Below are 22943 nucleotides of genomic sequence, written 5' to 3'. Positions count from 1 at the left end.
TTGTGTTTGCTATCACACGAACCATTTTCCCTTAAGTATGAATTGAATGTTCTTACATGATCTTTGTGACTAGATGACCTTTATGGATTTAGTTGGACGAGTGGGAGATGTGTGCACGCGTTAATGAGAGAATGAGCATTAGTTGCTCATTCCTCGTCCTCTATAATGATCGATTATTACACACGTTATGATCGCTCTTCCTATATAAGCGTCCAAGGCAATCAGAGGAAAGGTGTGAGAAGAGAACATCAAGAAGACGAAGGGTATTTGGTTTGTGAACGGTGAAGGGTTGTTCGTTTATTTGTAGTCGCTCTTCGATGGCAAGTTCTTCTTCAATTTCTTCTCCTAGAGCACGGTAAGTTTTTGTTTTGTACAAATTCTTTAATAGTAATAATATCAATAAAAGCAGCAAGAACAAAAGAAAACATATAACTAAATCTAGAATATCAAAGAAACTCTTAATCGGTTGGCCAAAAAAGTCTCACACCCGAACAGATGCTCACTCAATCAAATATATGAAGATGCTGCATGGAGCAGGGCAAACAAAATAGTGACAACCAAAGAGATTTCCAATAACGAATGTGCTTTCACACAGCGACTCATGGGACTGGACCAGAAACTCAAAACGACACGTGCAGCTCACGCGTAGAGATTCCGATGACTAGAATTTGGGTGATGACATACCAGCGATTGATGATTCCTCCTATGCCAGCGGCAGCTAATGCAAGAGAATAGTTCTCGTCATCGATCAATAATGGAAGAGAAGAGGAGGCTAAGATTTGGACTGACGACTAGGGTTTGAGATGCGGCTAGGGTTTGCTCCGATACCACGTCAAAAAATTTGAGAAGAAAAAAAATGTTATTAATTTTATTCATCAATTTCATACATATACAAAGAGAGTATCTAGACTTAATCAAATCTCTATCATCAAGGTAAATCATATCCTACAATTAAGATAAATCATATCCATATATTCCCTATTTTTATTTATATAATCTATAACACTAGTAGAAATGACCCTTAAAGAGAAGGAATATTTTCTCAAAGAAAATGACCATATATGCAAAGTCAATAAAAGTGTGCAAGGTTATAACTTCTAGAAGAAAATAAAAGAAAAAGAAAGTGTGTCATCATTTTAACTCACAGGTTTAAATCCACTTTGAAGGAGAAACTCCAGGGCAGCATGACAAAAGAAACTAAATCTGTGTCCATCATCATTTCTACCATATATGCAGCCTACCGAGAACATCCTGCATAAGATTGTAACATAATGAACTACTACCACCCACCTTATCAATGAGAATGTATAAGAGAATACAACACTCCACAAATTATCAGTCAACAATAACGCATCCAAGAAATGGTACATTCAAGCAAGATCTATCAGAGAAAGTCAGCAAATGCAGTTATATCCGATTAACTAAAATCAATCTAATCCCATCACCTAATATTTAACATTGAGCTAGTTAGGTTAAATCAAAATCCTGATCCAACACTTAATTCCTTAACCCAAGTTCCCCAACCTGAGATCGCAATGGAATCTCTGTTACATTAACCAAGGAAGTATAAGCTAAACTGACATAGGGGTGACTAGGGATGTTGATAGATCGAATTAATCGCAAGCAAACTACATTCAGTCCGGATGCTTGAAGTAGCATATTATTTTTGAAGATTATTTATTCCAATTCTTCTAATAATCACAATTTCATAAAACTGTTGCAATTAGGTCCATCACCCTAGCATAGGGCCATAGGCAGATCAGCTTCAGAAATCAAGAAGCAGTTGTAGCTCAGATTAATGACTCGATAGCTTAAAAAGTCATAACCAGCTTGTCCTGGGCCATGAAGAACAAATGTGCAAGTTCACTGATTAGATACTTCTGCAATATTTTACAATAATTGCAATCCCTAGCTCCTAAGGAGGAGTAGATTTACTATTGAGTTGGACAGAATATGGGCAACAATTTGTTCTGTTGCTAACCAGCCAATTCCTTCCCTCTCCCATCGTTCCCACCAAAAAAAAAGAAGAAAAAATGAAAAAAAAAAAAAAAAGTCTGAGGATAGCATGTTGTTGGAAGGAAAACATAATATGAAGTTTCCACATCACATATATCATCAAAGGCCAGTATAACCATGGTAATGAACAATGGAATCCATAAGAAAGAATTACTACACACCCATTTTGTGGCTCTAAAAAATATACAGAAAGGCCCTCAACCTTTCCAACCATGACTTTTATTTCTGCCCCATCCCAAGCAAAGCTGTTATGGTAATGGAAGTCTTTCACCTGAATCATGATATAAATAATTAAATATCAAAGAAATTCAGGGAACTTAGGCAAATTTAAAATTCAAAAATGATGGTTAATACAGCCTATTGGAGGGGGGGAAATAAGCTTATGTTTGACAAATTTATAATTCAAACTTAAAAATCATGAGGACATAGCAAAACAAAACAAGAAACAATAAGCTTGCCAGTAGAGAATGAAAGAGAATGTCCTTTACAAAACAAGAAAGGAAACAGGATCTACAAAAACATCTGACAAAATATGAACTTGAACTGGACACTATTAAGCTGAGAGCTGCTCATAAATTTGTAATATTTAAAAAAAAACAATCCACAATATAAGAAAGAAAACTCCATGGGCAGCAAAACACCGGGTCAATTCAAAAACTAATGGTATTGGCACAAGAAACTTTCCTAGGAAAAAACAGAGGAAGTACTCTTCTTGTAAAATATCTATCCATGTATTCTTACTGGTTTCTACCTTGTTCTCCAATTTTACTTTACCTAGTGTAAGATATATAAGAATAAACCACCACTAACTTCTCCATGTTATTTCAAAGACTATTCCCACATTGTCAATTGAGATTTGAGACCTACGTAATCGACTTCTCTAGCACCAATACCATTCAGATGTGCTAAACCAACAAACTATGAAAAACAAAAACTAATTGCCACTTGTAAAAACATTTGAAACCTACAAAACAACACACAGAAAACCATCCTCCATCAGTTTCTGTATTTATTACCAAACTTTATAGCTAATGCAACTGCAATTCTTAAATCAATCAGATGGGATCAACATAGTAGAAAGGATCAGATGGAAAATATCAAGATAACCTTACATTGTTAAGCTTCATACAGTTATAATTTGGAAGAATAATATCAACTTTATGGCCCAAATCTTGGACTGCTCGAGAAAGACTGGTAACAACATCCCCAAGACCACCAACCTGCAAAAGGATAGCATATATATATATATATATAATTGACCATCAAGTAATATAGCCAAAAAAATTAGGTCTGCACATCCAAACTTAATCATGATGCAATAAACTGATAAACACCTAAAACACACCATAGTCACTTAAACAATGAAATAGAAAACCATGGTCACTCTAAATTATTTAACATCTACTCTTGAGCTTCAAAAGTAACATAAAAATGTATAAGACCTTAAACAAAGCATAAGCCACAAGGTCAACTACATTTTCTATGTATCAAAAAAGCATCTCATTACACAAAATAAAAGTCCTTGCAAGCATGGCTCAACAAGATAAATTTTGTTGGTTGTGAAAATAGAATCTTTGTAAAACATTTTTGTCATAGAATAGTCAGAATTTTAGGAGTTGTTTCTTGACTCTTTTTGTTGGTGCAATTATGCCCAAGTGGTTGAGTCCAATCAGCTTGTTTTCGGCAGTGTCGTTTATTTTTCTATTTCATAGTATTTCTCTTCGAATTAACAAATTGTAGAAGATTACTTCTGGTATTCATGCGCGAATCAATAGATTCAATAGCCCGCGGGATAATCTCTATCCCACTTAGCGTCAAAAGGAGTATAGGCAGTAGGACAACCTCTTCAAGATCATCCTCATTAGCATAGAACTCTACAATAGCTAAATCCAACTTGTTTTCTAGGTTTCACCATCAGAGTCGAGTTCCAAACCAAAACCTTCAACATGAACAGAATAAGTTTAGGACACCTATAGAGTAAGAGCCATTCAAGGCCAGCAACATCGCATATTATCATGGCACTGTCATGGATATGCTAAACTATGCTGCCAAAGGAGAATTCCACTAAGCGAGCTCGTGTTTGTGTGCAAGAACATAGTAGGCGCATTCAGTTTGTTCATAGCAACGCTGCCAATGGAGCAGATTAGAACAGTTTCTCATGTAATATTCACAAGTTAAAAAAGATAAGAAAGTAATTTTATTATGCAAACCAAAGCCTTTCCCTTTCTCCAACCCAGTTTTAGGCCGAAGAGATTACGCCCAAAAGGTCCATTCCTACAGAAGTGAGATGAAATAATTTGATTCCAAGTAAGCAGCAAAAGGAGCAAAAAACTCAACGCCTTCCACTCAGATTTCCTTTCTTGTGAACGCCCTTCTTTCCAAGTAGATAGGACATTAATATTAAAGCATACTAAACCTTAGGCACCATGAGATGTTGGAAAATGTTGTTTGCATGATGGTATAAGTACCATTAGCCTCACATGTGGCCTATTAAGGTTATTTCTATATTGAGCTAGATTTTAGGTCTACACGAGATAGAGCCATCAATTTGAGTTGGGTCGGTCAAGTTGGCCTGCCCTGCCAAACAATAAGTATGTTGGGTTGAAATTTTATCAACTAATTTAAAAGCGAGACTAGTCCGCGTGGATTGCGGATCCAGGTGGGCTCAAGTTGGCTCACGGGTTGAGAAGGAAAAAAAATTCCAAAACTTAAAATGGCCTTCAAGTCAAAGTCCTTGTTTTTCGCTTGGTTGTTCAATTATTCTTCTCTCAAGACTCAAATGCTCCAAGCCCTAATTCTTTTCTCTTCTCTGCAACTAGCCAATTCTATCTCTCTTCTCACTTCTCTACCGTCTGCACCACAGCACACCAGCCACCACATGTCGCCACTGCCCACTAGTGGTTGGTCTCAGCATCACCAGCTTACACTTTAATTCGATATGTATTATTCTGATTTTTGACCATCCCCTTCTACACTAGTTACCACCATGAATCTCAAATTTCAAGACAAGAGCCTTCCCTAAAACCCATAAAATTAAATGTAATGTTGCATCTTGAAGCATAAGAGAGTTCCAATAAAGCTAAAGTAAAAAGTATTTACAAGATTTATGTTATGGTCCTTTATTCAATAATTGGTATATGTGAAAGAGCAGCTCTTAATGTTGTCATTACTAGATGCATAACAAAACCTTTTGACATTTTTATGGTCCTTTATTCAATCATTGTTTGTGTTTGATTGATTTTGTCTGAAAGTGAAACCTATTTATTCTTTTTTTTATAACCGATTGATTTTGAAATGAACTCTGCTTCTCAAAATCAAGCCATTGATTTAAATGTTGATGAATTGGGTCAACTAAAAGGTCTAGAGAATCTTCTGATATTTGGATGTATATTAAGAAAATCAAAGAGATTGATAAACATAGTATAGATAAAGTTGAATGTAATGGAGGTAAAAAATAGTACAAATGTGGGGGTAAACATTATGGGACTTCTACGTTGTGGCGTAATCTTAAAACTTGCAACAATTGAAATTCATAATGTACGACAAATGATTCTTAATCAAGATAAGAAGTGAGGTCTAAGAAAATAAACCAAAAGATTTCACGTGAGTTACTAGCTTGTGCAATCATTAGACATGATTTATCATATTCATTTGTTCAGTACGATGGTATTAGAGCTTGGATGAAGGACGTAAATTGTAAAGTTGCTTGTATTTCTAAAAATACTCTTGTTGCAAATATTAACTAAATTTGCTTGAGGGAGAAAGAGAAACTTAAGTATGTTTTGGCTACTATTCAGAATAGAGTTTGTTTAACTCAAATTCATGAACAGCGTGCACTAGTGAGGGTTTTTGTAAAATACAGTACCCAAATAATATTTAAATAATAAGGTTATTTGACAAATAATTTTAACGGAACTTTTAGAAAATTTTAGGAATTTTTTGGGATTTAATTGGAGCTCGTATGACGTACTTAGAGGGGATGCACTAATGGGCCCGAGAAAAAGTCTGTTTGGAATACCTGGAAGTGGGAGTTGATTGAGAAACAGATCTAGGGTTTAATCAAAATTTCCCTAAGTTATAAAAACATCACTGTGCCCTAATCTCCTTCCCACGCCGACCTCTCCTTATTTCTTCCCCGACGCCGCCGATCCCTTCCTCGCGACACCGCCCTTCTCTGCTCTCCCGAAGCCTTAGCTCCTCTCCTTTTCCTTTCCGAGCCACACCGCTGAGCTTTCCATCTTCTCATTGCCGACTGTTTTCTTCCCTTCACATCCGACTCCTCTCAACCTTCCTCGCGTGTTCGTCGCCGCCACACGGAGCAGCCTGTCGTCTTCCCGGTGGTTGCCCCTCCTTCCCCGATTAGTCGGTCGAGCCTCTTCTCTCCTCTCCTGGTCGCGGACACTGGAGCTCGCCGGGAATTGAGCATCCAAGTCTCCACCGCACCTGTGCCCTAGCTTGTTCGACGCCACTGGAATCGAGCCAGGGATCCGAGGGCTTTAAATTGCTGTGGCAATCTTGCTTCAGCTGAGGTTTTGGAAGGAAGGTAGTTGTAAAGGTTAGTTTTCTTGTTAAGCATTGATTCCCAAACAATGAGAATTTAGGAGGTGATTTAGAATGTGTTTATCATGTAGGAAAGGTTAGTAATGAATTGTTCTTAATTTGATTTAAAGTTAGGTTTAAGTTTTAATCTAATTGATTAGTGGAACAATTAGGGTATAACGAAGTAAACCATAGTTGATCAATGGATTAGATTTTTGCTGGGGATTTGTTTTAGCTAATTACAGGGATTTGTTTTAGCTAATTAATTTATGTAATTAGCTAAATCTCTATATTATGCGTTACAGGACTTTGATTCGAGACGAGCGTCTCAACGGAGGATTTCTAGATTCGATTTTCTATTGAGGCAGGTACTTCTTACTTTGATTCTTTAGTTCTTTGAACTTAGTGCATGAGCTATTTTGGATAAGAACTACTTTGTTTTGACTTCACTCGTAATTTTTCCTATGCTTGATACTTCCACTCGAAACCTTTGAGATATTCATTTGTATATCCATACAGTCTCTTGTTGCTATCAATGATATTTAGCAAATACTATATACCAACTTTGTGTGTTTTGTTTGTTGTTTACTTATGTACCGTATTTAGCATGCTGGCTTCATGTAGCATACCTTATACCCGATTTTAGCTTATGTTTATATGATAACCGATGCATTGTACGCATCATGTCATTGCATGCATGCAAGCGACCACTTCTTCCTTGTGGGGGAGTAAGCCGTCGGGCCGCGCCGCACACTCGGCCACTCATGGGTAGTGGTAGCTGGAGGAGATATCGCTTGTCCTGTCATGCCGCACTCGGCCACTCATGGGTAGTGATAGCTGGAGTTGTGAGCAGCAGGGATCCCTTCGCTTGGTAGCTAGATAGCTACTTAACACATGTCCATCCGGTCACTCGAGAGGAGTGGCGGCCTTTGGGTGGTACAGTTGTCATCGATCCGGCCTCTCAATCATACAGGGGTCGTGGTGCAGAGAGGTGGGTGGGGTGACCATCCGTGCATATGCTGTTATTATACTTGTTTTGGCTGCTGCTGTTTACATATGTTGTTATTGCTTACTTATGCTGTTGTGGTATGTTTATGCTGTCGTTGCTTCTTGCTGTTGTTCACTTATGCTGATAGGCTGTCTTATGTTGAGATATGCTCTCGTTGTAGGTGATTAGACCTTGGTTTATTTGTTGGAAATGTTTATATACCTTACACATTACTTCTGTAGTTATGAGCAGTACTGTAGCAAATTAGTATCATTTCTGACCTTCTATACCTAGCCTAGGATATGGTTTCAGGTATAAGCATCTATTATGGTTCTGTTTTAGTATCTGCTATTTCTTTTATGAGACTGTATACTCTTGGCTCACTTTCTAGTGGTATGTTATGTTCATGCACTATCTTTCTTTACCCGCTGAGTTCCAATACTCACCACCCCATAAAATGGTTTTCTTTCGCCAGGTAACAGGTAGATGATTGAGAAGTTGCTTGGAGAGATGTCGGCTGCCAGTCCCACGTCATGCTCGAGGACAGTTACTTTTCGATCCTATTTCTATTTGATAGTATAGTGATTTTGCGCATTTTGTTTTTCAATAAGTCGATGTGGATTTTGGGGTCTAGTGTGGTGGTTGCATGTATTTTTGTTTGAGTCGTTGTTGGTCTTATGTTCGTATTATTTTGTGTTTTCCGCTGTGCATGTTTACCTCCAACCGAGTGGGCTGATAATATTAAACTGCGTAGTTGTGTTTATTTTGTTCCAGCAGTGTGGGTTGATGGTTATATAGATGTATTGTATGTATTTATTGCTTCATATTTTCACCGGTACAGGGGAGATGCTACCAGATTTTTGTCTGGCAGAGACTCCTCTGGGGCGTGACAATTTTATGGTATCAGAGCCAAGTTGCGAAGCCTATTTTTATGTTTCAAATTTTGCAATTTATTTTTCGTATTATGGATTTTCAAGTTAATCTGATACCAATTTAGTGGTATCAGGAATGGTTCGAGTCAAATGCTGTGTTTTGTGTTTTGAAATTTCGATCTTATTTCGATTTATGATTTTCAACGTTCCGATTGTTTTGTTCCCTCGATGTGACTCTCTAGTTATGGGACCAGGCAGCGGCAGGAATCTCCAAACTATAGGAGGTATGTGGTATACCGTTATCATACACTTTTGTTAGTACTTGGTTAGTTGTTTATACCATGTGTACTTGTTTAGTTGTTTGTACCATGTGTTTATACCATGTATGATTTGTGGGGGCAATCATTGGTTAGATCAGATATGGTGATATGTTGTCTTGTGATGATCTATTAGTGGATATTAGACTTGATGGTCTATTATTTAGCCTTTGATGTTGATAGTAACTTAAAGAGTATAATGCCTTGATATTTATGGAGTTGGGTGATTTTAGTTGAAGATTAGATTACAGACTTTGTGTCAGTGATCTTATTTTTGGGTATGTTTGTTGTACGGACATGAGGAGTCCTTGTTATTGCTATTTAGGTTTACAGTGCCTAGATATTTTTATGGACCCGATGTATAGAGTATCGATTTACTCGTGTTGGTTTGGTTGGTAGAGGACTGATTTACTCTTATTAGCTTGATCAGTAGGAGACCAATTTACTCTTTCATAGGTCTAAGGCTCCCTGTATATATAACAATTATAAAAAGGGGAAATGTAGAGGACGATATTGTGAACTTTGAAGTCTGATTCTCTGGGTGTCAACAAGTGAAGGCAGAATATCAGAGTGGCGCAGTGGAAGCAAGATGAGTCCATAACCCACAGAAGCATCCTTTTCGGTTAAGGATTTGATCATGACACTATGATGGACTAGTATATGAATATGTTGCTTGGTTATTACCTTTAGGTGAAGATCCCTTAGTTGAGCAGTAAATTTGGGGACTAAATTTTTATTAGTGGGGGAGAATGTAAAATACGGTACCCAAATAATATTTAAATAATAAGGTTATTTGACAAATAATTTTAACGAAATTTTTAGAAAATTTTAGGAATTTTTTGGAATTTAATTGGAGCTCGTATGACGCACTTAGAGGGGATGCACTAATGGGCCCGAGAAAAAGTCTTTTTGGAATACCCGAAAGTGGGAGTTGATTGAGAAATAGATCTAGGGTTTAATCAAAATTTCCCTAAGTTATAAAAACATCACCGTACCCTAATCTCCTTCCCACGCCGACCTCTCCTTATGTCTTCCTCGACGCCGCCAATCCCTTCCTCGCGACGCCGCCCTTCTCTGCTCTCCCGAAGCCTTAGCTCCTCTCCTTTTCCTTTCCGAGCCACACCGCTGAGCTTTCCCTCTTCTCATTGCCGACTGTTTTCTTCCCTTCACATCCGACTCCTCTCAACCTTCCTCGTGTGTTCGTCGCCGCCACACGGAGCAGCCTGTCGTCTTCCCGGTGGTTGCCCCTCCTTCCCCGATTAGTCGGCCGAGCCTCTTCTCTCCTCTCCTAGTCGCGGACACTGGAGCACGCCGGGAATTGAGCATCCAAGTCTCCACGGCACCTGTGCCCTAGCTTGTTCGGCGCCACTGGAATCGAGCCAAGGATATGAGGGCTTTGAATTGCTGTGGCGATCTTGCTTCAACTGAGGTTTTGGAAGGATGGTAGTTGTAAAGGTTAGTTTTCTTGTTAAGCATTGATTCCCAAACAATGAGAATTTAGGAGGTGATTTAGAATGTGTTTATCATGTAGGAAAGGTTAGTAATGAATTGTTCTTAATTTGATTTAAGGTTAGGTTTAAGTTTTAATCTAATTGATTAGTGGAACGATTAGGGTATAACGAAGTAAACCCTAGTTGATCAATGGATTAGATTTTTGCCGGGGATTTGTTTTAGCTAATTAATTTATGTAATTAGCTAAATCTCTATATTATGCGTTACAGGACTTTGATTCGAGACGAGCGTCTCGATGGAGGATTTCTAGATTCGATTTTCTATTGAGGCAGGTACTTCTTACTTTGATTCTTTAGTTCTTTGAACTTAGTGCATGAACTATTTTGGATAAGAACTACTTTGCCTTGACTCCACTCGTAATTTTTCCTATGCTTGATACTTCCACTCAAAACCTTTGAGATATTCATTTGTATATCCATACAGTCTCTTGTTGCTATCAATGATATTTAGCAGATACTATATACCAACTTTCTGTGTCTTGTTTGCTGTTTACTTATGTACCGTATTTAGCATGTTGGCTTCATGTAGCATACCTTATACCCGATTTTAGCTTATGTTTATATGATGACCGCTGCATTGTACACATCATGTCATTGCATGCATGCGGCGACCACTTCTTCCTTGTGAGGGAGTGAGCCGTCGGGCCGCGCCGCACACTTGGCCACTCATGGGTAGTGGTAGCTGGAGGAGATGCCGCTTGTCCTTTCGTGCCGCACTCGGCCACTCATGGGTAGTGGTAGCTGGAGTTGTGAGCAGCAGGGATCCCTTCGCTTGGTAGCTAGATAGCTACTTAGCACCTGTTCATCCGGTCACTCGAGAGGAGTGGCGGCCTTTGGGTGGTACAATTGTCATCGATCCGGCCTCTCGACGTTATTATACTTGCTTTGGCTGCTGTTGTTTACATATGTTGTTATTGCTTACTTATGCTGTTGTGGTATGTTTATGCTGTCGTTGCTTCTTGCTGTTGTTCACTTATGCTGATAGGCTGTCTTATGTTGAGATATGCTCTCGTTGTAGGTGATTAGACCTTGGTTTATTTGTTGGAAATGTTTATATACCTTACACATTACTTCTGTAGTTATGAGCAGTACTGTAGCAAATTAGTATCATTTCTGACCTTCTATACCTAGCCTAGGATATGGTTTCAGGTATAAGCATCTATTATGATTCTGTTTTAGTATCTGCTATTTCTTTTATGAGACTGTATACTCTTGGCTCACTTTCTAGTGGTATGTTATGTTCATGCACTATCTTTCTTTACCCGCTGAGTTCCAATACTCACCACCCCATAAAATGGTTTTCTTTCGCCAGGTAACAGGTAGATGATTGAGAAGTTGCTTGGAGAGATGTCGGCTGCCAGTCCCACGTCATGCTCGAGGACAGTTACTTTTCGATCCTATTTCTATTTGATAGTATAGTGATTTTGCGCATTTTGTTTTTCAATAAGTCGATGTGGATTTTGGGGTCTAGTGTGGTGGTTGCATGTATTTTTGTTTGTGTCGTTGTTGGTCTTATGTTCGTATTATTTTGTGTTTTCCGCTGTGCATGTTTACCTCCAGCCGAGTGGACTGATGATATTAAACTGCGTGGTTGTGTTTATTTTATTCCAGCCGTGTGGGTTGATGGTTATATAGATGTATTGTGTGTATTTATTGCTTCATATTGTCACCGGTACAGGGGAGATGCTGCCGGATTTTTGTCTGACAGAGACTCCTCTGGGGCGTGACAGTTATATTTACTTGACTGCCCATTTTGTTGAAAATGATTGGAAATTGAATAGTAAAAATACTTAGTTTTTCTTATATGCCTCCTTCACACTCAGGAGTTGAATTACATTTTTCAAGAAATGGGGGATTGAGAAAAAGGTTTGACATTGGATAATGTATCTAGTAATACGACAAGGAAGTTCATTTGAAAGCACAACTCTCTTTGCATTATAGTTTCTTGTGTGACGGTGAGTTTTTTCATGTTCATTGTTCTATTCATATTTTGAACATAATTGTCCAAGAAAGTTTGAAAGTCACTACTGTAGCTTCGAATAAAATTAAAGAATCAGTCAAGTATGTTAAAGGTTCAAAGACTAGGACGAAGAAGTTTGAAGAATGTATACAAGCAGTTGATAATATTGATATTAGTATTGACTTGCGATTGGATGTGTCTACTCATTTGAACTCAACATATTTAATACTAGATAGTGACATCAAATATAAAAAGTTTTTGTTTCTCTTCAATTCTGACAAGAATTATAAATATTGTCCTTTAAGTGGAGAGTGGAAAAGAGGAGAGAAAATATATGAGTTCCTTGAGCCATTTTATTACACTACCAATTTGATCTATGGTTTTTCCTATCCTACATCAAATTTGTATTTTTTTTTCAAGTCTGAAAGATTTTAAAGTTTTTTAAAGGAAAACTTATTGATTGAAGCTGAGGTGATAAGTTATATGTGTAAAAGAATGATGGAGAAGTTTAACAAGTACGGGACTCAATATAGCATGGTGCTTGTATTTGAGGCTATTCTTGACCCACGAATAAAGCTTTCGATGTTGGAGTTCTTTTATTCTAAGGTTGAGAGTAATTGTGTTAAATGCCAAGAGAAGATGAAACTTGTGAAGATAAAATTGTATAAGCTTGTTGACCAATATTCTAATACTAGTAAGACAAGTTCTTCACGACCACAATCTTCTTCTACCTCATACACCTCCACAAAGAGTAGGAGTTAAAGAAAAGAACAAAAGAATCGTTGATGTAAGTCCTCTATTTTTTTTCTTGTATTCTCTAATTGGTTTATATTTTCATGTCACTATTATTCCAATTAATGTAGGAAATGATGACATTTGAGATCTAAACAATTATAAGTGCTGAAAAATCTCAATTGGATCTCTATTTGGAGGAGCCAAAACATAAATTTGTATATTATCAAGATTTGGATGTTTCGGAGCATTGGAAGAATCAAAAGCATCAGTACCCAACCCTTGCACTAATGACATGTGATGTTTTGGTTATTCCTATAACTACTCTTGCATCTAAATTAGTTTTTTTTCACTGGTGCTCATGTGCTTACCAAGTATAGAAGTTGCACCCTTCCTGAAAAAGTGCAAGCTCTTATTTGCACTCACAATTGGTTAGTTACAAATGTTTAGTTATGTTCTTGACTTAGTTGATATATTAGGTTATTGTGGTTTTATTTTTAACTATCTTCATCTTTGTGTATTTTATATGTAGATAAAGTTAAAGAAGATAATGGAAGTATTAAAAAACGTTGTCCAAGTAGGGATCAAATGATGAAGAGAAAGAGAAAGAGAGAGAGAGAGAAAGGAGATGGAGGAAAAATTTTTGATATGGATGCCATGATTGATGAAATTTAAAAACCATTGTATTATTTGTTTATTTTCATATACTTATTGAACTTTCTGCTTTATGAATTCTTTTAAGTTTTTAATTATTTTGTTGAACTATTTGGTTATATAATAAATGATATATGTACTATTGGTGTGGATTATGATTGTGGTGATATATGTACTTTTGTAGTGAAAGTTGTGAATTTTTTGTGTTAATTGCTTTGGTTAATATGTGTAAGTGTGAAATCAAGAATTGGGGATTTTTCTAGAAATGTCTATTTATGAAATATTCAAATTCAATGAATTGTAGGATTTTTCTATATTTTTTAATTTTTTTGGTGAACTAACCCGCAATCCATCTTAGGTTGGATTGGGAGTTTCCCGGCCCGCCCCACCAGATGAAGGGTTTTTGGTGGGACGGTCCGTCCCGTCACATGCAGCTCGTCTGATAGTTCTAAACCAGCTTAAATGAATTAGCTATTAGTAAGTGGCTTTAAATTTTGAGTTAGTAGTTGGGCCTAACAAGTTACTAGTTAATAGGTTAATTTTCTCATCTAAGTGAGTCCTAACAAAATACACTTAAGCAAATTAACAGTAAGTTCTGAGCATAACAATGTTTTGTAACAGCATGCCAATATAGAATTAGTTAGAGTTTATCTGATTGAACCTGTTTCCCTGATTGATTTTCATGTTCTTGTATCTAGCTTCCCTAATTATATTCAAAACCTAGATTTAAGTCAACAAGCATTCAGCAAGTGACTTTACCTTCGCAATAGGTGCCATTTCAACAGCAATATGGACAATATGCATAGGTGGTTCCTTTGCAATGCTTCCAGTGACAGGGATATGATAATCCATCTGGTTTCTATTATCATAGAGTCCACCATCTTCCCTCTCCGAGAAAACAAAATCCATCATATACGCATCAATTGGGACCTTAACTGCAATAATAAACAATAAAAATTTAAATTTCAGAGGCTGTCAGCCATCAAACTTTAACATAAACACTACTACAAATCTACATGAATTAATGTACCATCATCATAGTAATCTAGAAATGATTAAATGAAGCACTTTAATGAGAGAATATTCACATTTTTTATTACAAATGTGACTTAGTACTTGAAAGGACTTGCAACTATAGGCTCTTTAACATACAGAATCAATAGCTAGCCTAAGATAGACTAGGTCAGACCAAACAAAGAAACATGGGCCAATGTAAACCAGATTGAATCCACCAGCGTATCAACATTCCTTGAGATAAACAGTGTAGCTATTGACTGGATACAATGAAATTAGGATGATTAATAGATTAAGGGTCTACTCTAATGCCCAAGTTAATCACCTGGTTAGACTCAAATAAGACTTCCTATCATTTACTCTTGTGGTTGGCTAGAATCCAACTTGGCTGCTTTGATGAATAAGCACAATATGGGTCGTAAGATGGAGATAGAGAGGTTGATGCAAATTGGGTTGGCCCCCTCAATTAACATAAAAGAAATTAAAATATTTTTTTATTAGAGTGCAAAGTTAGGGCATACATGGTTCTGTACTACTGCTTGTAACATAAATATTAGAAAAAGCAAGTGATAAGGATCACAAGGCCAATGTATAATGTCACACTGAATTGTTTGTCATTTGCATGGACCGACTGTGTTCATACAAGAGAACATCCACATTACATACCCAACTTGTGTTCTCTGCCTCAATCTGCATCAGGTTCAGATCAAGACAATCTCATTTATTATTTTTTTATGGCATGGCTGTGATATGGTGATCCTTGTTGAGGAAATTATTTTATCCCTCATGATCAGACTCTTCTGATGGACAAACTTAGTATCCATCGTTTCAAACAACCTATTTGCGGTATCTACTTGAACATGCCTATATGAGATTTGGCCATGTTTGTTTTTGTATGCCTTATATAACAGGGAACAAGGTAGTCTGTACTCGTGCTCAAAGTAAAGTGTGCTAATCCTAAAATTTCCTATGGAATGATAGCATCACATCAATAATTTAACCAAACAAATAAAAAGGGTGCGGTATCCCGGGAAAAGTTCACAAACCAATCATTAAAGAAATTTATCTTATCAATAAAGATCTAATTATTAAGCAAATAATGCAAAAAAAAAAAATTGAAAATAAATGAATTGAACTAAACTTCATTCGACAAGCTGAGAAAAGAATTTGATTCAACATAGATGAGAACGCATCAGAGATAAATAGCATGATGTCATAGTTCTTGTGTTAGCAGAAAGATGCGTACTAAAGCAAACATCAAATACTAGCAATTTTGAAGAAACATTGAGAAAGAATCCTTTAAGAGTATTTGATAGTATATTGACATTAAGGGATTAAAAATAGTAAAAAATAAAAGGATATTCAAGAAATTCTTTGAATGGAGAAATCTAACCAGTTGCTTTAAGGTGTGAACCGTTCTCTGCCAGAACCATTTTTTGAGGTGGTAGAGGACCATTAGGGTGAGTCCAACGATTGAATGAACATCTAAACCAAACTTCAGGTTTGCCATTTAGAATAGTGTTAGATGGATTATAAAAAATGGTGACCATGTTTCCAGCTCGCACGTCGATTGGTTCAGTGTATACTATATGCTTTTGAGACAACAAAAACATTTTCATTGTCCTTTCCTTTGTTTCAGCCTTCATATGTTCAGTTTTCTCAATCTGTAAAAATAAACATCATTCAAATTAAGCTAGGTCTTATTTTTATGTTGTCCAAGGATGTTAACAAAAAAAGGAACTGAAGACAACAAAGTTTCTTCGTTCACTCAGATATCAAATATAATTATTTACAGTAAGCATTTCTCATCTTCTTGCTAAAAACATAAATTAGCAATACTAAAATGATACCTAACCTTTTTACGAAGAGCCTCTTCCCTAGCTTTTCTGTCTTCTTGAACCTTTCTGAAGATTCGGTGCTCTTCTTCAACCCAGAAAAGTTCTTCAGGAATGCTCTTTGGCACAGTAGCATGAAAGTCCTTCAAGTTGTTGTTGTCATAACCAACTGCCTTTCCGGGTGGTCCATCAGCAAAAACCCAATCCAGAACCAATGCTCGACCAGGCACAACAACTGTGAAAAAAAAAATAATCACTAAGAATAATGGCATATGTAGTATTTTAATGTTCTACTAAGCAACAAGGAAAAATGGCTAAAGGTTTCGGCAAAAACTAAATCATTTTTTATCAGATAACAGTTGGCTATTATTGCTTATAGTCGTCAACAACAAATGAATTGCCAAGTAACCAAACAAACCACCAACCCTCCAAAATGAAGACAGCTAAGCATATACTAGATTGTGTCAACATCACAAGAGTTATTCTCCTAACTGGGAACAATTTAAGATATTATTTGTATGAGAGAAAGAACTTATTTTAGAACATAAATGTTTACAGAGATTCCACATCTTGACCAATTTAAAATAAACTCCTTTTTAACCTTTGATCCAAATAAGGATTGAAAGAAGCTTTTGGAATTGGAATTGGAATTGGAATTGCTCAAAATCACTACTTTATTTTTTGAAAAAATGATAGGCTCAAAAACACTGCTGATGACAGAATTTTCCATGATAAAAGACAGAGATGTTCAAAAATGATAGACATCCATGCACAATGTACATGCAAAGATAACAACAACTCAGCACTATCTTCAAAAACAAACTGTGATTAAGATGTGCAAACAATTTGTATTAGAGTGACTGGACCAGGCATCTGTGGAATGTAAAGATCTAAAAAACAATGCTCACTTCACATGAAGTTCTTGGTCATTCTTGCACTATGTCAAGCAAAATGGAAGCTGAAATAAATTGATATTGTATAAAGAATTAGGGAGAATGTCAAGGGTAGCAACAAATGGACTCCATGATCACAATATATGGGCTAACATGCAAACATAGTAAAAGCCTAACCTGATTATTTGGAAAAGGATAACTGGGGAATCAACGTGGAATCATGCTTATTTGGAAAAGGAAATTGTGTGTAGTTGCATAGTTAAAGAGGGTGCAAGAAGACCAAATATTCAGGACATAAAAGAATGCTAAAAGTGACTATGTATTATACCATCAGCACACCACCAATCACCATCAACTTTCTCGGAACGGGAAAGTTTCTCGACAATAGACAATCCTTCACTCCAGTTGTTGTGACCTCCATGAATCCAAATCTCTGAAGCATGAGCAAGTGGGCGTGAACTTCTGTTATAATAAAGTTTAATCCTGTCACCTCCTTCAAATAAAGTAGGCTCCATTTGCCATACATCATGAGCTGATTGTGAAGCCAATTTCATCACATGATGCAAACCCTGCCTCCTTTTTTCTACTTGTGCCTTTGCTTGTACTCTTTCAGCTTCAATTGCAGCTTTTTCTGCTTCCATCTGGCGTTGCTCTTCTGCCAACCTTTTCTTTTCATTTTCCTCAGCAGCGAGTCTTTCAAGTTCCTTCTTCTTTTCTTCAAGCAAGAATTCTTCAAATTTAGTTTCATCCATACCACCTTTCACAGATACAGAGAAATCTTTATAATCATTATTCTCATATATGTTGGTGCCATTGAAAAACACAAAATCCACTCTATATGCCTCCTTAGGCACATGGAGTTCACAGGACCACCAGTCTCCTTCAAGATTGGTTTTCTTCATTTTCTCTGTAAAAAATTTCCATCTCCAACCATTGTAAGCGCCCATGATTAAAACATCAGGTTCAGTTGCCAATGCAGATAAACTTCGGTTCAAGAAAACTTTGATAGCTTGGTCTGGGGTCACCACTTCTGGAATAACAAATATTTTATTACCTCTTGAAAAATTTTGATCAGCAAGATTCTCCAATCGTTTCCTTTGTTCCTGTGCATCAATTTCTTCTCTCTGTTTGAGTAATGAGTCCTCAGTTTCAATCATTGTGTTTTTTGCATTAAGAACTTCAACTGATTCATCAATGTCATCTTTATCCAGATTATTTTCAGTCGTACCTGAATTTTCCTCCTGTTCGCCAACTGTTGATGCCTTTTCTGCTATTGTCGTTCTGCCTATTTGATCATTACCAAAGGCCACTTGCCTTCCCACTTCATTGAACTGGTCAGTCTTTGCCACATTTTCTATAATTTCGTCACTATGATCAACTTTTACATGCTGAGATCTCAGATCGTGTTGATATTCTTCATTCCCAGTCCTCATTTCTTTTATATTGTATTCAGTGTCAACAGTAGTAGCAAAAGACATGCTTTCAGCTTCAGCCGTTTGTGATTCCGTAGTAAATATTTTAGCAGTTAATCTGCTTCTCGAAACTGTATCTTTGCCTGAGCTTGAAGTTTCCACTGCTTCTTTTTCTTTGGTGTCATTTTGATCTTCCTTTTCAGTGCTTATTCCAACTTCTTTTTCTTTGGTGTCACTTTGATCTTTCTTTTGAGTGCTTGTTCCAACCAGTGGTCTAGGAGCAAAGCCTCTTGGAGTAGAAGTCTTTGACTTTGGAATCAAGCTCTTTTTGTGGCGCCTCTTCAAATAGTCTGAAATGCAAATCAAAACCTGAAGAATGTAACATGATTGTGGAAAAAGTATTTGATTTCAAACAACATATGAATCGTTTACCTGAACTTGCCTGGATGCAAGGTACAAATTTGATTCTAACTTCTTGATGCCAAAGTGATGACTGTGGAAAGTACATGAAACGAGAGAGACGAAACATGAGATTTTTTTTTCACGGTATTAGGATTTTAGAAAATCATATGTAATCCTCATAGTAAACAAATAGTGTATAATGCAGCAACTTCTACTCAGGAGGAAAAAAAGAAAAGTTAGTATCTTCTTCAGGAACTGCAATCAAGATGTAGAAAAAATAAAATCCAAAATAATCAACTATATAAGAAAATAGCATCAAAATGAATTACAAGACTAAAAAGAAAGAACATCGAAAAGGATAGAGCTAATGAATAAAAATAGCAATTTGATCCAAAAATTGGATCAAAATCACTAGAAACCATTTTTTATTAAAAAAACAATTTTTCGAAGTGTAACCCAGCTCATAATTGCCACCAAAGGAGGCATTCTTACAAATACCCAAATCGGGCAACTACTGAAAATAGAGAGATCACTCCAACTCAATGAATCAAACCCCCAATGGCAGCACCTTTCAGACTCTCACCCATGAAAGCAAACCTCGTCAAAAAACCAAGCCACACTAAGAACTAAAAAAAGGAACGAGAGCTGGAAACTTACACGAGAGAAGAGCCCAAGATGCGGCTTTACCCTGAACTGGGTGTTCCGCAAGGTCGTTGTTCGACAACAAACCGGCCACTGCGGTTGTAGAGCCATAGCCACCGTCGCCGCCCCAAGATCGCCCACGCCGCCTCTTTGCAGACTCCAGAACCCAAATGAAGGTAGAACAGTCCCGTCGCAGGGAGTGATAAGGATTTACAATCACAGAGGCCCGTCGGGGGATGAGCCAAAACTGACGAATTCAAAAATGAAAAATAAATTTAAACAATGGAGCATGTTTCTGAATTTAGATTTGGAGCGGAATTTGAGGGAAGAAAATTTACGGTGTTTTTTCGAATTATCGGCGATCTGAAGATGTCGTGGACAACGTCGGCGAAGCATTTGCAGCCGTGAATAAATGTGCAAGAAAGCTCAGGATAGTATTTAAATTATTATCTAGACGTGTTTTCTGGGGGAATATTTCAATTCAAGAAATAGGGAAAAGGCAACGTCCTTTTCGGCAAAACAGGTGGCGATAGAATGGGCGATCGGGCGAGAAGGGTGAAGGGACCACGTTTGTCACGCGGTAATCCCGTGACATGTTTTCATGGACGTTTGCTTGCTCAAACGGACTCCGGTGAGACTAGCGAAAGTTTGGTTAAATTAATCCATCAATCAAATTTAAAATTTTAATTCAATTATTTTTAATTTTTTTAATTTTTTTAATATTAATTTTAGAATTTAAATCTTAAAATTTTTAATTCGATTGAACTAAATAACACGACACGGTGTCGTGCCAAGTAACATGACCTAATAGTTTTGTAGCTTGGGACACGATTATATTTAGGTAGGGATGTAAATGAATCAAACGGTTCGTGAATTATTCGAAGTTCGATTCGGTAAAAAGTTTATTTGAGTTCATTCGTTTATCTTATCGAGCCAAGCTCGAACTTGACTTCGAGCTCGACAGTTTTATCGAACCGAGCTCGAGCTTAAGGATATTCGGCTCGTGAGCTCACGAACATGTTCGTTTATAGGCTCGCGAGCTAAAAAAATGAGTCTTAAAACGAGCCAAAAAAACGAGCTCTAAAACAAGTCAAAAAAACGAGCCGTAAAACGAGCCTTAAAATGAATTTTAAAATGAATCAAAAAAATGAGCTCTAAAACGAGCCAAAAACGAGTCCAAAAATGAGCCCGAGCTCGTTTAACGAGTTAGACTCGTTAACTTTGATAATCGAACTAATAACGAGCCGAGCTCGAACTGTTCGCGAGCTTGATAATTCTAAAACAAGCCGAGCTCGAACCTTGTGATAAAAGTTCGAGCCGAGCTCGAACCTTGTGATAAAAGTTCGAGCCGAGCTCGAGTCGAATACTGTTCGACTCGGTTCGGCTCGTTTACATCCTTATGTTTAGGGACGAAATCAAGAATTTTATATCGACGGGATGAAATATATGTGTTTATGTTTAGTGAAAGTGATCATGTCGTTATTTCTTATTTGTCTCTCTTTCACTCTCTATTTGTGTACCTCGGACATTTTATATATTTAAAAATTAAGGGGATTAGCCGTCGCCATCACCTCCCCTTTGGCTCCGTCCTAAACTATGTCAAATGATATGACCCATCTATGTTCCTTGCTAGATCTCCAAGAATATCATTATTGAAAAGTTTGGTTTATTTAATTTTTAACTGTATTAATTAATATTTTATTAATTCTTTATTTAATTTTTATTTAAAAATTTAATCGATTTAATTAGTTTAAATTTTTTTGATTTATTTAATTTTAATTAAATAGGTTCGAATGGATTCGATTTTAAATCAGCCCTATTTTAAACGACTTCAAACTTCGTTGATGACCTCACCCAAATGCGTCAAAAATCTATATAATAAACAGCTCTAATTTAGTAATTTCCGGCTAATTAAGAAAGAAAAAACTTTCAGTGAATTAATGGTCAAATATTATGGTTAGAAACCAACAATTATATTGATAATTGTATTGATTGAATTATATTTTACTTCCAAATAGATGTTACGTACTCAAATAACTTTATTTTATTCCTGAACACTTGTATTTAATTGATTATACAATCAACTAATATTCACTTGATTTATAACCTTTATAAGCTTATAGAAATATCCAACACAAGCTAGTTGGTGAATTATAACGCAAAATAAATAATCCTTTGATCGAAGGTTTTGCAATCAAAACATAAGAATATCTGCACCTACCTAGCTATCACATTATTTATCATGTATAACTAGGGCTGTAAATGAATTAAATATTTGTGAATAAGTTTGGTATTCAATTTGGTAAGAGCTTGTTTATGTTCATTCAATATACATAAGATCAATTAAATAAACAAACTTGAACATGCATTTTGTTAAATTAAACAAACAAGATTAAACACACGTGTGTTCAAATTGTTAATATTCATGAACAATGTTCGTGAACAATGTTCACGAATAATGTTTATTAATAAAATTCTTATCAATATTCTAAATAAATAAAATAAACAAATAAGTTTGAATTATCAAGTTTAATAACTAATCAAACAAGTAAAAGTTTTAAACAATCAAATGAAATTAAAATGAGAGCTCGATAATATCTAAACGAATCAAACTCAAGCCAAACTGGAATTGAGAACTCGATAACATCTAAACAAGTCAAGCTTAAGCCAAGCTTAAAGCAAACTCAAGCTCATAAAAATTAAACCAAGTCAAGCTTGAACAATCATTTCAAAAGTTTAGTCCATTTTAAGCTCGACTTAGCTTGGTTCGATTATCTTATCAAAAAAGTTTGAATACCCTGAAGTTCGGCTTGACTTAACTTGTTTACAACCCTATGTGTAACCTAAAGACCAATAATAATAATAATAATAATAATAATAATACATTTGCTCTTATAATTTTTCATAGCTATCATGCTCACATGTCTTCAACTTCTCCATCTAGATCACTGAACCATCAAATGCACCAAATGTTCCCTCTTCTATTCACTTCGTATCGTATAATTAAGTCGACGAATCCACCTCATTCCAAGGTACTACTGGAATTTATTGAATGAATTAATGGTGTTGATTCAACAATTAGGTCTGGTCAATCAGCTCAATGATGAGTCATCAACTCAAATCGATGGAACTCATATGACGACATGGACATTATCT

At 36.4% G+C, this 22943-nt stretch overlaps 1 protein-coding gene across 3 annotated transcripts in view; it reads right to left on the bottom strand.

Annotated features, from left to right (window-relative positions):
• The window catches only part of LOC121980554 (starch synthase 3, chloroplastic/amyloplastic-like), a 70993-nt gene extending 50748 nt beyond the window's left edge, over window positions 1-20245 (bottom strand). For all 3 annotated transcript variants that reach the window (XR_006111586.1, XM_042532639.1, XM_042532641.1), the window contains exons 1-10: window positions 20126-20245; window positions 19803-20034; window positions 19176-19236; window positions 17660-19093; window positions 16459-16673; window positions 15997-16267; window positions 14349-14524; window positions 3129-3236; window positions 2178-2287; window positions 1146-1251 (exon numbers count right to left, since the gene is read on the bottom strand). Coding sequence is in view for 2 of the 3 variants with exons in the window: in XM_042532639.1 (XP_042388573.1) it covers window positions 1146-1251; window positions 2178-2287; window positions 3129-3236; window positions 14349-14524; window positions 15997-16267; window positions 16459-16673; window positions 17660-19093; window positions 19176-19236; window positions 19803-19898 (2577 nt within the window). In the remaining variant the exon portion in view is untranslated. The remainder of the gene's footprint in view (window positions 1-1145; window positions 1252-2177; window positions 2288-3128; window positions 3237-14348; window positions 14525-15996; window positions 16268-16458; window positions 16674-17659; window positions 19094-19175; window positions 19237-19802; window positions 20035-20125) is intronic.
• Window positions 20246-22943: the final 2698 nt, after the last annotated feature.

This window comes from Zingiber officinale, chromosome 5A (genome assembly GCF_018446385.1).
Source record: "Zingiber officinale cultivar Zhangliang chromosome 5A, Zo_v1.1, whole genome shotgun sequence".
NCBI lineage: Eukaryota > Viridiplantae > Streptophyta > Magnoliopsida > Zingiberales > Zingiberaceae > Zingiber > Zingiber officinale.
The sequence above is the reverse complement of the archived record's forward strand: the minus strand, read 5'-3'. Positions and strand labels throughout refer to the sequence as shown.